We start from the raw sequence: 16,438 nt of genomic DNA, 5'->3' as shown, positions 1-16,438 counted from the left end.
CTAATTCCAGATCCTGGAGACCCGCTACCCCGTGCTTTCCCTCCCTCCCTGTCCGTTTTGCCCACAGGTGTTGCTGTTCAGGACTTAACTCGGCCTCACGGTTCTGTGACCTCATTGCTGCCCAGGACTCACCTGTGTGGCGCTTCTGCCAAGCTGCAACTCCGAGAAGTGACGGAGGTCCTCGTAGTTTACAGGGTTTCGTGCCTTGAAATGTCGTTTTCTGACCCGTCCATCGATCCTCACTCACACCTCACCCTTAAATCTCGTTCAGCTAACATTTTATTGAACCCCACAACTTGCCTGGTACTGTAGAACTCGTGGATAGTCAAATACAGGTAAGGTACTGAATCTGGCCTCAAGAAGCTCATTCAGTGGGATAGATGACCCTGTAAACATAAAATACAATGCCATTAATGAATGCCAACTATAATTTTATATATATAATGTGATGGCTCGGTGTGAGGTCAGAGGGATAGTGGATGGGGGGAGGGGGGTTCACAGTGTGAGGGATATAAATGATGAACGTCTAAGTATTACCTTGTCTTGTACACCTGAAACTAATAAATAAATAAATAAATAAATACAATGCCTGAGTGCTGTGACAAGAGATATCCGAAGGTGCTGCCGGAATCCTACTCCGAGGGCTTGGAGAAAGGCTTTCTTAAATCACCTAAATTGTGTTGTAAAGGTTAGGACCGGGGAAGGGCAAAAGGACAACAGGGCGATCAAGTGTAGGAAACCGAAAGCAGAGGAACTACCTGCAGTTAAAATATTGCAGTTTCAAGTTTGAATGCAGGTGCACGGAGGTAAGACCACAGAGGGCTTTGCTTTGTATGTAGTCTTAAGAACATCCTGGAAGTGAAGATGCACAATCTTGAGGGCACAATCTCTAAATCAACCAGGGTAAAATAATATAAATTGCAATATGCCATACCAGTTAAATAATTCACTGTATTGACTCAATAATTCCGAGGCTATGTGTTGTCTGCATGAAGACCGCAAAGAAAGTTCTACAGCGCGTCCCATTTGCATTTTGATATGATTTACTCCTTTAGGTATTTTTCTTCGGCAGCTCACAATGGCCCATGCGGGATCAAACCGGCAACCTTGGTGTTATTGGCACCACACACTCTAACCAACTGAGCTAACCAGCCATGCCCCGTGGCTTCCTATATTCTTCATTTAATCTGTCGATGTCTGTCAGGACAATAGAGTGTAGGCTCCCAAGTGCGCCAAAGTTGCTTGGGGCCTTACCATTTCCCAAACTTTGTTGATTGTGAAGTCTCTTCACTGCAGTTGTCTCTGGCTAATTCCCTCCCCGTCCTCACCAAAGACCACCAGAATAACCTGTTCAAATAAAACCAAGTGTCTCACTATATTAAGGGAGAACGCTATTTTGACATAATTTTAGTAGTATCTCAAAGGAGAGATCCAGGGTGCTTTTTCATAGGGATTTTGGAGTCTAGGTTGGAGTACTTGAAGGTGGCGTTTTTGGTGTGGAGATCTCATGGAGACTGAACATAGTACATGGTATAAAAATGTCCACATAAGAACCTGCAAACCTGTAGAGAATTTTTATGAGTTTAATTGAGCCAAACTGACGACATGCCAGGAAGCAAGATCTCAAATTTGCTCTGGAGAATGACAGTTCTTTTTCATACATTCGGAATTAATGAGGCAACAAGGAAGATTGAAAGGGAGAGAGAAATTTAGACAGGGAAATCACTGTGACTGGATTTCAGGTAGTTGACAAGATTCTGTGCTCCCTTGAGGGTAGTTACGCCTCTAAGAGGTATGGAAAAGGATTACTCTGGCATTTCAAAGATGTGTTAACCTAGATTCACACTTAAGATAAAGATAAACCTCTTACTAAGAACGTTATAGGCCTGGGGCAGGACCACCCACCATGACCTGTCCAGTTAGGAATTTATGATCAGATCACCCCTTGAGGTTACTTTTCTGTCACTGAACGTGTCAGATTTATTACTGAGCCCCTTTTTTGTTCACAGCAGTAGGGGTAAGGTCAAAGGTTCCTCCTGAGTCTTCTGTTTTCCTAAAAATAACTAGCTTAAAGTAATATCTCCAAAAAAGTCTACACTTTGGAGTGGCAAACTCTGCTACCTCTTACTTGCTATGACCATTTATTTGCAAGTTCCTAGGTGAACTTATGTTTTATTTCTGTGGGATAAATGACTGAGTGCAATTATTGGGTCACATGGTAAACACATGTTTAGTTTTGTAAGAAAAAGACATATTTTTCAAAGTGAATATGTCATCTTCTCTTCTCATCAACAATGTCTGAGTGATGCGGTCTCCACATTCTTGTCTACATTTGATATTTGTCACTATTTTATTTTAGCCATTCTGGTGAATGTGCAGTTAGTTATTTTTCATAGGAGCTTTGTTTCCCTGGTGACTAATGATATTGATGACTTTTTTTGTGTGCTTCTTGGCCATTTACTTATCTTCCATTTTGAAATGTCTATTCAAATCTTTTTAACAGGGTTGTTTCTTTTTTGTATTAATCAATTGTAGGAGTTTTTTATATAACCTCGATACCAGTCAGATATAAATTTTGTGAATATTTCTGCCACTTTGTAGCTTACTGATTTTCTTGATTATTTTTTTAATGAGAAGTTTTTTTTTTAAATTTTGAAGACCAATTTATCAAATATTCTTTTATGGTTATTGCTTTCTAAGAATGCTTCGCCTATTCTGAACTTAAAAAGTTCTCCTGTGTTTTCTTCTAAAAGTTTTATGTTTTAGCTTTTATATTTAAGCTTATGAATTATTTTTATAGTATTTTTTCTAAATAATGGGAAAGATAGCTACTTTTGAAAGTACTTCTTCCCTTCAATTTTATTCCCAACAACTGAAAACTCCAATTGCAAAAATAATTTAATTCTCACTCCATACTTTGTTTTAGAGATACGTGATGTACTCCATAAGAATTTTGATCAGATGAATGTAACTTAGTGATCTGCTAGAAAATGTCTTGTGGTGAATTTGTAGATTAATATTTTTATGTCTCTTATTAACTTGTATTTAAGCATCAATGTCATTTGGCCTCCTGTCTTTATCCAGTGATCCATTATGCATATAAATTAAAATATATGACCAAAAATATAATAACTAGTCAAAACTGTAAACTGGTTAAAACCTCCACCATGGCTTCAGTGTTCAGCAACCACAGTGATTTCTCCTTACTCTGACTTCACAGCACTCATTTCCATTTTTCCATTTGGTATGCCATAATATTATTCTTATGTTGTTATTTGATTATTGTATCCAATATCTTAAATTTTCTTTAGAAGAAGCAGAGTATAAGTGGTAAACACATTTTTAGGACATCCCGTATTGAACTTTCCATGTATATATAGACTTCTTTCCCAAAGATTCTGACTTAGGATTTATTATTCAATGCTCCACAGGTAAGTTGTTAAGCCATGTTTAGATACCATTGAGGAGACGAGAGGGTGAATTTAGGCAAGGAATGGTACTGTTACATGAGGAACTGTGATTCAAATCTTGTAGGCTTGATTTATTCAATCAACAACAAATATGAAACGACGATTGTGCTCCAGGTATTGTTACAGATGCTGGGGACATAGCCACAAATGCGACGGATGTGATTCCTGCACACCATCGAGTTTGTACTCTAGTGTATGACGTTAATTTTATGTGTCAGCTTGGAGGGTACTTTGTTCTTTAAACAGTTACAGAAATAATACCAGATATTTAGATTCAGAATAGGAATATTAGTTATTTCTAAAGCTCTTTATGAAGTCTCCTTCATATTCTAATTTCAAAATACTTGTAAAACAATTAATTTGAGAACAGAAGGGTAACAGCTATTCAACACATGTATGATATCCCGCTAGATGTGTCTTCTGAGGTAGTGTCCAGTTTTCCAACAAAGCGGACTTGCTATTTTCCTGATTCCTTCTCCTTATCATAAAATTTGCTTTTTGTTAATCTCACATTCAGTTATAGTCATTGTTCTCTGTCTCTTCAGTGTTTATCCTTTGCCTCAATGTTAAACACTGAAATTGTATAATTGGGTAATATTTATTTCTTTCCTCATATTATTTTTATTCTCATAAATTACTGCAATCACCTTCCTACTGTGTTTCCCCAAAAATAAGACCTAGCCAGACCATCAGCTCCAATGCGTCTTTTGAAGCAAAAATTAATATAAGACCCAGTATTATTTTACTATAAGACCGGGTCTATAATATAATGTAATATAATATAATTATATAATATAAAATATAATGTAATATATAATACTTGGTCTTATATTAATTTTTGCTCCAAAAGACACATTAGAGCTGATTGTCCGGCTAGGTCTTATTTTTGGGGAAATGGTGTATGCTTCATGAGAAATACATTTCATTGAGCCACTTGTACATGCCAGGTTCTTTGTACACCACTGTTTCTTGAACTTCTCGGATTGTTTATTGAATTATAGTAGTCCCCCTTATCTGCAATTTCATTCTCCATGGTTTCAGTTACCTGCGGTCAACCTGCTGTCAACCACAGTCCAAAAATACTACATGGAAAAGTCTAGAAATAAGCAATTCATAAATTTTAAATTGCATGCTGTTCTGAGCCTTCCTGTTACATCCTGTCCAGCATGTGAATCATCCCTTTGTCCAGAGTAGTCATCTCAGTTATCAGGCTGACTGTAGAGGTATTGCACTGCTCGTGTTCAAGTAACCCTTATATAATAGTAACCTAATGCCATGTCACAATGCCTGCATCATTACTTCACTTCATCTCATCATGTAGGCATTTTATCATCTCACATCACAAGAAGGGTGAGTACAGTACAATAAGATATTTTGAGAGAGACCACATTCATATAACTTTTATTACAGTATAATTATTCTATTTCATTATGTTTGTTAATCTCTTGTGCCTAATTTATAAATTAAACTTTATCATAGGTATGTATGTATAGGAAAGAATATAGTCTATATAAGGTTCAGTATTATCCATTATTTCAGGAATCCACTGAGGGTCTTGGAATGAATCTCACACGTATAAAGGGAGTCTACTGTACCATTATCACCTTCTAACATAGTAGCTCTTGATGTGTAACCTCAAATAACAAAAAGTTGTCACATAAATAAGTCACTTATGAGTCATGAATAAATTTCCTACAAATTATATTTAAAAATGCAGAGGGAAGACAGTCTACATTTCTTTTTAAAAAGTGATATTCAACATTCTGCTACAAAAAAATATCATTAAAAAAAAATCTTAGATCTTGTATTTTCACCATAGGACACCATCTGTGATGGTTTCTCTCCAGTAATGGTTAAGAGAATAGGCTTAGAGTTAGGCCTCCGGGATTTGAACCCCTGCTCTGCCCTTCACCAGCTATGTAATTTGGTACAAGTTATGGTACCCTCTGAACCTCAGTCTTCTTGTCAATAAAATGGAGATAATATTTATTTTTTGGGTTGAGGAGGGAATAACATATAAAGCTCTGAGCAATGTGCCTAATAAAGCTCATAAGCACAATGCGTGCATAGTTCAATCTATATTATTTGTTTTTTTATTTTGACAAACTTTTCACAGTGTCTGTGGAAATCCCCTAAATTTGTCTAGTGTTCAAAAGAATATTCTTAATGATGAAGTTATTAAAAGGTGAAATAATTGGGGCTTTGCTGTTTCTCACAAATCATGCTAGTTTATAATGATGTCCTAAGACTGCCACACTTGAACAATAACTCAGTTGATTTTCATTCTCAGCATTTAATATCCTGAAACTACCTCTTATTAACTGCATTCAAATGTTACTTTAGCTGACATTTCTTTGGTTAAAGAAAAGAAAGTTTAGATATAGTCAGAAGTCTTTAAGTGCTTGGGACATGCATAGCTACCGTTCCCCTCCTTGTCTAAGTCAGAAGCAAAAAGGAAAAACACTTAAATGAAAATAAAATAATTTAGTCCCAAATAATACCTTATGAACCTTTGGTTTCAACATATTGCATGGGATAATGTAACTAGGTGATTTAAAATTCCTTTCTCCTTTGAAACTGCCAGAGACATAGACCTTTACCTCTTTTCCTCTTCTTTATATTTGCTTTATGGAATAATTTTTCTCCTAGTTCAAGACTTGTCATCTTTGACTCTTGTGCCCTCCCCCACCTTGTCAATTTCACTTCTTTATGTCTGTTCCTTCCTGTCTGTTCTCAATACTGCTACCTATTAATTTTGCTTCCTATACTGCCAGTTTCACCCTCTCCAGTTCATTTCATATATTTCCAGGGAAACACACCTCTGAAAAAATCTCCAGTGACTGGTTTTTTTGTTTGTTTTTGACTTACAAGTGTATATATGTATATGTGCATCTGTATCCAGCAACTCTTTTGCCTGTGGAGTAATGCGTAAATACCTTAGGTTACAACTAAGGCTTTCCAGGACTCCATCCATCTCCTGTTACCCCCTTCAAGCTGCCTGTGGTCGAGCCAATTTGCACTGCTCTACTTACTGTTTCCAGCTTCTGCCCGTTCATTTCGCTTTGTTTGACATACGTATTTCCTTTTTGCCAGCCTCCCCATTTCACAGATGAAGAAACTTACACTCAGGTTAAGTAACTATGACAATGCCTGTGGTGTGACATGAATCTAAGTTTCTCTGACTCAGACTCTTTGCTCCCAAATACTTCGGTATATATCTCTTAAGAACAAAGATATTCTCTCATAACCACAATACAGTGGTCAAACTCAGGAAATTTCACATTGATGTAGTAGTAGTAGTATTACATAGGCCATATTCAAATTTCACCAATTGTGCTTTATAGTGAATGTTCCCCAATCCAGAATCCCATACAGGATAAAGCCTTACTTCAGTTCTCATGTTTCTTCAATCTTTATCTCAGGTTGAAGATAGGTACTCAGCCTTGCTTTGTTTTTAAGACATATGATAGTTTTTAAAGAGTACAGGCTGTTTGTAAAATTTCCCTCAATTTTGGTGTTCTGAGTGTTACCACATGATTAGATTCAAGTTAGGGATTTTTAGCAGGAATACTACATAAGTGAAGCTGTGTACTTCTTATTGCATCACATCGTCAGGCACACAATGACAACTGTCTTATTACTGGCATTGTTTAACTTTGATCACTTGGATAAGGTGGTATGTTGGCCCACTATCAAGTTACCATTTTTTTCTTTGTGATTAATAAGCAATCTGTGGGGACATATTCTGAGACTGTGAAAATAACCTTTTCCCCATCAAACTTTCACCCAGTGGTTGGTTTTAACATTCACTATAGTTAATGACACATATCACTATGATAGTTGCAAAATGGTGATTTTCCTAATTCTGTTGTCCCTTCTTCATTTGTTACATTGTATTCTACTGAAGGAAGAACTTTCCCAAATTCCCCTGTATTACTTTTTGATCAGGAAAAAAAAACAAACCCAAAAGCCTAAAAAAAGAAATGGATACCATTCTAATTGGAGTGTGGTTGATTCCCAGTCCCCTTCAGTGTGCTGGCCCCAGTGTCTATGACCAGACCTCCACTGCTTATAGAGCTCTCGGCTTGTGGGAGATGGGCATGACGGTGGCCTATCACTCACCAAGTCAAAGCCCACTTACTACTTCGCTGTCCAATTGGTAGTTCCAGATATTGTAAAATGACAGCCCCTGTCTCCACAGCTAGGGAGGGAGATCTTTTTTGTCTTCATCTCTGTGCTATCTTTATGCTTCATTTCTGGATCATGTTGGGGAGTGGGAGAATTCCCCCACTCTACCCTCCTTTCGTTATTCTGGCTGTACTAATTATAAAATAATAAAACTGAGACAAGACTAGATTAACAGGAGGAAAAAACAGTTTAATATGTGCACACAGGAGAATGACAATATGATGCACAGATTATAAAATGAGGCTCAAAGAAATGATTGAACTAGGCACCTTTTTTATACTTTTTAGACAAAAATAAATTTGTGAGAAATAGACAGTACAAAGAAAGTTAGTGCTTGTTAGAAAGTAATCTAAGCAAGGTTTAGGTATTTGTGACGAATCTAAACAAAGTTTGGGCTTAAGTAGTAAAGGCATTACAGGGTTTGTTTATACTTTGAATTTTATAACTTGTGATAAGTTTGTCTCTCAACCCTTCGGGAGCCATTGAGGGCACCTATTTCTGCTTTTAGGGGGACATATGAGAGTCAGAGAACCTCTGGCTTCTCAGGTGATTTTAATTTGAAATAATCAATATGTCATTGTGGATTATTTGGGGGCAGCTTGCCCTGGGTCCTGACAATCACGAAACTCGTTATTCCAACATTTTCCAAACTAAATGTGCCTAGGATTCACCTGAAGACTGAGGAGTCTGTTAAAGTGTAGATTGCTGGGGTCCAGCCCCCTAGAGGTTCCTTCTTAATCTATCTGGGTTAGGGCCCAGGAATCAGCACTCTGGGTGTTATGCGGATCAAACTTTGAGAAGTGTCACACAGCAGCCTACCCGTCTGTCCCTCGTGCCTATCCCTAAAGAAAGAAGAGTCTGTGAGACTGTTCTTTTCAGGGACTTTGCTTCCCCTTTGTGCTTACACCTCATGTCTCTCTGTTTGGCCCCCAAAAGATGGTTGGTCAGCCAATGAAAGGTAAGATTCCTCACGGGAGGAACAACCCAAGCCAGGCACAGCCGCGTAGGGACCACCAGAACTCACGGGGTTGATAGAAGTGGGCACAGCCCCCACCTTCCACCAGCTAAGAAGAGCGTCTGCTTGTGTGGCTACATTCCTTCCCACAACCTGCTTGGGAAGTGAGCCAATGATGTGATAACATCAGTTCTCCTTCCATTCTTAACAATAAGTTTTAGCATAAAGGACTTGTTCCTGGGGAGGCACATACCATAATTGTTAAGACATCATGGGACTTCCGATTCCGGCTATTTGCAGGCAAGGGTGATTGGTTTGAATCAGCTTTCTGGTATGAAGTATGAGACTTACAGACCATGGAGAAAACAATGCTACTTCCTTGTGTACATCAATAAAAGCCACAGGGTGGCCAGATTCAGGGCACTCAGTCCTTTGAGGCTGGGAGAGCCTTAGCCCCCTGTTTCCTAATTTTCTTGACTCTCTCTCACTGCCTGTGTTGTGCTAGAGGAGACAGAGAAGCAACAACCTCCAAAATAATGGAAAGAAACGTTCCCTTCCTCTAGAAGTTGGCGCCGCTGGCAAATCTCAAGGTGCCCGAGCAGGAAAGGCTGGGTGAAATAAAAGAGAGCCTTCATCCTTGCCCCACGGGCCTTCAGAAACCCACATCTGGTTGATGCCATTCGGGTGCGGCGACCCTGGCGCGGGGGTGAATAGGAGGCGTGGAGACCACCCTCCTCGAGCTTCTCCCTGTGGACTGGGCCGGCTGCTCGCGCGCGGGCGAACGGGCTGGGCGGGTCCCGCGGAGCCGCGGCCCAGAGCCCCACAGCCTGCCCTGCACCCCTTCGCCGCGCGCCCAGGTCGGGTGCTTAGTCACCGTGAGGCAGCGCTTGCCCGGGGCTGGCGCCCCTTCCTTCCCAGGGGCCCGCCCCGGGGCCGCCCCGCTCCGCGCACTTCCGCGTGCATGGCCCTGCTGACCCGCGCCCCGAGCGCGAGCGCGTGGCCCGGCTGGCGGCGGGCGGCGCGCGCCTCCCTCGGCTTCCCGTTGCCCCGGCCTCCGCGCGCCCGCGTCCGCACCATGGCGTTCAGGCAGGAGCTGCAGCCGCAGGGCCTGCCGCCCGCCGCCGGCGCCGTGGCGTCTTACGACTACCTGGTGATCGGGGGCGGCTCCGGCGGGCTAGCCAGCGCGCGCCGGGCTGCGGAGTTGGGCGCCAGGGTCGCGGTGGTGGAGAGCCACAAGCTGGGCGGCACTTGCGTAAGTACCGGCTCGCTCCCGGGTAGCGCCGGGGTCTCGGCAGCGCTGCGACCCGCAGCCCCGCTTTCTCCTTGCCGCTCCTGGAAGCCTGTACTCTTTCCTAGTATTACCCGTCCCTCCGGTGCGGAGCGTGGGCCCCCCAGTGCTGCGCTATCCGCTTTCTCTCCCGCTTCTGATGTCAGGATCCCAGCAGGTGTAGATGAAATATAAAGGGGCTTCCCTGCGGTCCCCAAAGCTCAGTCTGCGTCCGTTCCAGCCCAGGTGCAAAATTAGCGATAGCGTAGGTGGTTAAAATTAACATAACTTTCCGGCATCCTCACTCCCCAGAGTGTTAAAAGACTGTTGTGTTCCACGCCTGAGCTTATCACCAGAGCCATGACACAAAAATGCATCTGGAAAAATTGCAGCTGGCCTGTGTGTAGGGGGGCAGGAGAACAGGGAATGTGTGTCCTTGAGCCATGCGGATCCTAGTCGTCTCCCTTCAATTTCAAGGGCAGAATAATTTACAGCGGTGGTTCTCACCCTTGGCTACACATCCAATCACCCGAAGAGTTGAAAAAATTCTGCTGCCTGTGTTCTGTTCCCGTGGCTTCTGATTTCATTGGTCTGAGGTACAGTACAGCCTGGCGGTTGGGATTTTTAGAAGCTCCGTAAGTGATTCGGAATTGCAGCCAAAATTGAAAAGCGCTGATTACAGGTTACTTTGATGTAGGATATACTGTTAAATGAATTCTCACCTTTTGTTTTTGTTTTGTTTTTTTCTTTCTTGTTTGGGGGGTATTTTAAAACTACCTTTAAAAAGACACTCTTTAAAAGGAGTGTTGTAAATCCCGCAATTGAGAAACTATTCATCATTTACAAAAAAAAAAATTTGTTCCCAAGTTATTGGTGTGGCCTCTCCTATCACAAGACCTGGGTGAGGTACTAGCTGTTAATACTAAAACACTGTATCCAAGAGTAACCTGGGATTGGGATGGGTTCTCTAAATTCCTTTGGAGACTGATTTAAGTTGTACTAAATTGGGAACTCCTTAAGGGCAGGGATGGGTTCATGGGTTTGTGCGCCTCTTATCACCTTCACAAAATGCCTTCCTCAATTACCATATGTGAAATGAAGGAAACTGGAAATTGATGGCTCTGTGAAGGCTGACTCCATTGTCCAGGGCTCATTTTTCAAGATCAACATGCAAGTGGGATTGAGAAAAGGAAAAAAAAAAATCCTGTTAATTATCAACTTGCACCTTGACACCTTAGTCCAGGAAGACTCAATTAGGAGAAGTCTGTCTCTGCAGAAAGCAGATTGAGGGGTGCCACTAAGAGGCCCCCTGGACAACTGGTGTGAGCGCTTGATAACTGCTCATCTTTGTACCACATTACTTTTCTCTGTTTTCCACCTTCTCCATTTATGTTATAATAAGCTTATGGCTTTCGTCGTCATTGTCTGGTTCTACTGGTATAAATCAAGAAGGGGCTGACCCCGTTTTTAAGTTCTTGTTAGGAATGTGAATATACTAAGAGATAACTACTGAGAATGAGCAAAAATAGCTCAGGACAGCCAGCCAGAACGCCTGCCTTGCTTATCTCAATCTGTTGCAGGAACTTTTATTTTCCTGTAAGCATTGATATCTTGGAGAAATCCCCTATTTAACATTTCCATGACATTCCATTTGGGAAAGAGCTCTTTTATAACTTCTCAAGTTGGCGTTTGTACAGGAAGAGTGTTGATATACACTGTATATGAGAGAAGATATAATCAGTTGGTAAGACAATTTAGATTTGTTCAGATTCGAGTTATCTGGGCTATCCACAGTTAATAATAAAGTTAAATTTTTTTTCTATTAAAATATAGTTGGCGTACAATATTATATTAGTTTCAGGTGTACAGCATAGTGATTCGACATTAATATATCTTACAATGTGATCACCACACTAAGTCAGGTAACCATCTGTCACTGTGCAAAGAATACGTTTCTGATGTGCAGTGATTTCCAAGCGGGTGGCTTTCTGAAGCACACCATTTAATTTGTTCATGTCTTTTTTCTTGTATTCTGTTAAGTATTTGGATTGGGGCTGGCTGAGAGAAGAAGGTAGATACAAGCATTTGTAAGACAAAGGTCCCTTCCCTCAATGAATTTATGAAAATAATAGGGGAGCAAACTGTAGACAATTATCTCCAAAGTGAGATGGTCTGTATTAATTGCTGCAGCAATAACAAATTACAGTGGTTGAGAGAAAAGTTATAATTATCACTTCAGCCTGGGATAGTTTCCTGAAGGAGCTAGTATCTTTCTGAACTTAAATGGATGAATATCATTTTTTGAGAGGTTAGGGTCAGGGCGAAGGCATAGAGGCAGTGTATGTTGTGTAATCAAATTTGACTGGAGCAGATGGTGTCTCTAATAGAAAGTGGGTAGCTGCTGGGTAGATTATGATAAAAAAAAAGTAGTTTCTGGAAAGACAGGGAACTGTGGAAGGGTTTTGAGCAGGGGAGTGACACAATAAAGTGGTTTTGTGGTAACAGTACTATTGAGAGATGTCCCTTGGGGAAGTCAAATATGTTTCTTTAATATTTACTCTCCAACCAGTGTTTTCCTAAATGAAATACCTTGTTAGTAAACATTGTAGTTTATAGGTTTTCCATGCAGTGGTTTTGTAATAAATAAAAAATATATATAACTTTTTGTTTTTAGGGCTTTTTGTTATTTTAAGCCTTCCTCCATGAAAATTTAGATTCATGGAGTGATAGAGCTGGAAGTGATTTTGGAGCTCTGCTGATCCAGTCTGCCTATAGTTGTTTTTTATTTATTTATTTATTTATTATTTTTATGGAAGCACTAACATAAACTTGCTGACTTAAATTTTTTAAGGAGGGTGCAGCTCACAGTGGCCCATGTGGGGATTGAACCGGCAAACTTGGTATTACTAACACCAGGCTCTAACCAACTGAGCTAACCGGCCACCCCCATTGACTTAAATTTTTTGAGTAATTGCCGTTAAAAAATTATTATGTATTACTATCAATTTTTTTGCTTATTATTTTTAAAAATATTTTGGTTTTTATGTCATATACAGAACAATTTGAGTCCAGAGAGCTCTGGACTAAATTGGAAAGATTGCCACTAGCCTCCATGGAAATGCAATCTCGTTTTTCCATTACAGCATCTTAAATGTATTTATACTGTCACCCTAATAAAGAAACTTACTTTTTTTAGTTTCAGGTGTACAAAATAACAGTGGTTAGACATATACCTCACAAAATAATAACTCCAATAAGTCTATTACCCATCTGACATTGTACATAATTATTAGAATATAATTGACTGTATTCCCTATGCTGTACTATATATCCCCATGACTATTTTTTTAAATTATAATTGACATTCAATATTATTTTACATTAGTTTCAGGTGTGCAGCATAGTGGTTAGACATTTATAAAATTTATGAAGCAATCCCCCCGGTAAGTTTAGTACCCGTCTAATATTATGCATAGTTTTTACAATATTGTTAGCTATATTCCCCATACTGTACTTGACATCCCTGTGGCTCTTTTGTGACTACCAATTTGTACTTCTTAATCCCTTCACATTTTCGATCTAGCCCCGAGCCCACCTCCCATCTAGTAACCATCAGTTTATTCTCTGTACCTGTGGGTCTATTTCTGTTTTGTTTGTTCATTTATTATGTTCTTTAGGTTCCACATGTACAGATCATATGGTAATTGTCTTTCTCAGTCTGCCTTATTTCACTTAGCACAATACCCTCTAGGTCCATTCAAATTGTTGCAAATGGTAAGATTTTTTTTTTATGACAGAGTATTACTCCATTGTATACATGTACCACCTCTTTATCCAATCATCTGTTGAGGGGCATTTCGGTTGTTTCCATATCTTGGCTATTGTAGGTAGTGCTTTAGTGAACATAAGGATGCATATATCTTTATCTTTTTCAAATTAGTGTTTTGGATTTTTTTAAAATAAATACCCAGGAGTGTAATTGCTGGGTCATAAGGTAGTTCTATTTTTAATTTTTTGAGGAGCCTCCATATTGTTTTCCATAGTAGCTGCACCAATCTGCAATCCCACCAACAGTGCATGAGGGTTCCCTTTTCTCCACATCCTCGCCAACACTAGTTTGTTGATTTATTTATGATAGTCATTGTGACAGGTGTGAGGTGATATTTCATTGTGGTTTTTATTTGCATTTCTCTAATTATTAGTGATGTTGAGCATCTTCTCATGTCTAGTGGCCACTGTATGTCCTCTTTGAGAAATGTCTATTTAGGTCCTCTGCCCATTTGTTAATTGATTTGTTTGGTTTTTTGGTGTTCAGTTGTATGAGTTCTTTATAAATTTTGGATATTAGCCCCTTATCAAATGTATCATTGGCAAATACCTTCTCATTCAGTAGGATGTCTTTTTGTTTTGCTAATGTTCCTTTACTGTGAAAAACTTTTTAGTTTGATGTAGTCCTATTTGTTTATTTTTTTCTTTTGTTTCCCTTGCCCAAGGAGATTTATCAGTAAAAATATTACTAAGGATAATATCTAAGTTTACTGCCTGTGTTTTCTTCCAGGAGTTTTATGGTTTTAGATCTTCCATTTAAGTCTTTAATCCAATTTTAGTTTATTCTTGTATGTAGAGTAAGATGGTGGTCCAGTTTCATTTTTTTTTGCATGTATCTGTCCAATTTTCTCAGTACCATGTATTGAATAGTCTGTCTTTACCCCCGTGTATATTCTTGCTTCCTTTGTCATAGATTAAATTACCATATAGGCGTGGATTTATGTCTGGGCTTTCTGTTCTGTTCCATTGATCTATGTGTCTGTTTTTATGCCAGTGCCATGCTGCTTTGATTACTATCAAAACCTTGTAATATAGTGTGATGTCAGGTAGAGTGATACCTCCAGCTTTGTTCTTCTTTTTCAAAGTTGCTGTGGCTATTTGGGATCTGTATCACTATCATTTTTATCAAGAACATTTTTTAAAATAACGAAGCCTATAATTTCAAGTAAAAGATAGTCTTTTAAATTGAATACTTTTAGCTTTATAAAACACTACATGGCCCGTTTTCATTTCATTAAGGATTGGACTCACACAATCCTTATAGGGTTTTAGTCCAGGACCCTCACTTTACCGAGAAGCAAACTGAGTGTCAGCTAAAATATGGCTGGAAACAAACCAAGCGTAATATAGCATGTGGAATTAGCAGCCCTGCCATCAGGAACAATGGCTTTGGTGTAACTGTGTGGATTAATTACAAGGTGATGAACATTTTGAAACCTTGTTCTCAACTACAGGGGAGTAATCTTCTTACTCCTGCTTCTTAGGAACCAGACATCATTTCCTCTAAAAACACTTAGTTAAGGGTCTGCCACGTGGGTCTCCACCCCAGAGCTCCTGATTTAGTACGTTTGGAGTGAAGCTCAGCTGATGTATTTTTATTTATTTTATTATCTATTATTATTTTTATTTATTTGTCTTTTTTAGATGACGTGTTTTTAAAGAGCTTCATCTGATTCTGGTATATGAGTCACAATGCTGGGGCTTCATGGGAAGCAGGAGCTGTGTGAAAGCGTTAAGCGTTCCATGTGTCCATGGAAGCGTTAGAATGAATCTGGTGAACCCTTCATAATTGTAGGGGTCATATGACAATGAATTTGCTCATAGAGTCATTCATTTCCCAGTTTCCTAATTTCATACTTTTGAAGTAACCGGCCTAGAGTGCTTTCCAAGGGTGTCTAAATGATGTGACCACTTTCCTTGTTTTCTGGGGCCTCCTGAGTCTCCCTTTGCCAGGAGGACTTTTGTTTTCCTCCTGTGATACAATAGAGTACGTTCCTTCCAAGGAGACCTGTATTTTCAAGATGAGTGACATGTGTTGCTGTATCTGAACATTCATTTTTCTTTGATAAGATTTATTACTTTAAGCTGTTAAGCAGCTCAGGAATGAGATGACTTTGCCCCATATCGTGTTCTGCGGCAACGATAGACTTTTTCTGTACCCTCTTACGTTCAGTGACTGGAGCCTGTGAATTAAACGGACAGTAGATTAACAAGGGAAAATGTTTATTTCATATGTACATGTGAATATTACAGAAAAGAAGTGAAAAAAAACAAAGAAGTAGTTAAGCCCGGCAGCTTGATACCAATTTAACAAAGGGTGATAAATTGTGAAGTGACTAGACAGGAAAGGAATTGTGCGAAGGTAAAATATGTGGGGGACACTGACAGAAGATAAGGGTTACTTAATAAGTTTTTTTATGCAGATTCATCTCAGTGCTATCTTTCCATCTCCACTGATAAGGGTTTTTCTCCTGGTACAGGAAAGGGCCGGGGGAGGGACACCTTCACAAAAGAAAATTTATGCTTTGATTTTAGGCAGAGAGGGGGAGGGCAGAGAGTTCCTCTTGTGTCTGCTGTTTCTTAATTGTCTTCAGCTCAAAATAATCCGATGCCAAAGTAGCATAGGGGTGGCATTTTCTGATCCCCTTCAGTTCAAAATGAGAAAAGCAATGGCCAGAACTGCTACTAAACTTCTAATGGACAAACTAGGTCAAGAGCATGTGTAGCTCC

The 16,438-nt window shown here is 39.7% G+C and overlaps 2 protein-coding genes across 2 annotated transcripts in view; one reads left to right on the top strand and one right to left on the bottom strand.

Annotated features, from left to right (window-relative positions):
• Positions 1 to 10,190, bottom strand: part of UBXN8 (UBX domain protein 8) — a 29,739-nt gene extending 19,549 nt beyond the window's left edge. The window contains exons 1-2 of the mRNA XM_081046216.1: positions 9,761 to 10,190; positions 133 to 386 (exon numbers count right to left, since the gene is read on the bottom strand). The gene's annotated coding sequence lies outside the window, so the exon portion shown is untranslated. The remainder of the gene's footprint in view (positions 1 to 132; positions 387 to 9,760) is intronic.
• The window catches only part of GSR (glutathione-disulfide reductase), a 45,378-nt gene continuing 38,153 nt past the window's right edge, over positions 9,214 to 16,438 (top strand). Inside the window, exon 1 of the mRNA XM_081046215.1 lies at positions 9,214 to 9,865. Coding sequence (XP_080902341.1) covers positions 9,287 to 9,865 — 579 coding nt within the window. The 5' untranslated portion in view covers positions 9,214 to 9,286. The remainder of the gene's footprint in view (positions 9,866 to 16,438) is intronic.

Source organism: Rhinolophus hipposideros (genome assembly GCF_964194185.1).
Source record: "Rhinolophus hipposideros genome assembly, chromosome: 4".
Lineage (NCBI taxonomy): Eukaryota > Metazoa > Chordata > Mammalia > Chiroptera > Rhinolophidae > Rhinolophus > Rhinolophus hipposideros.
Note: the sequence above shows the minus strand (reverse complement) of the source record. Positions and strands in the feature narration are given on the sequence as shown.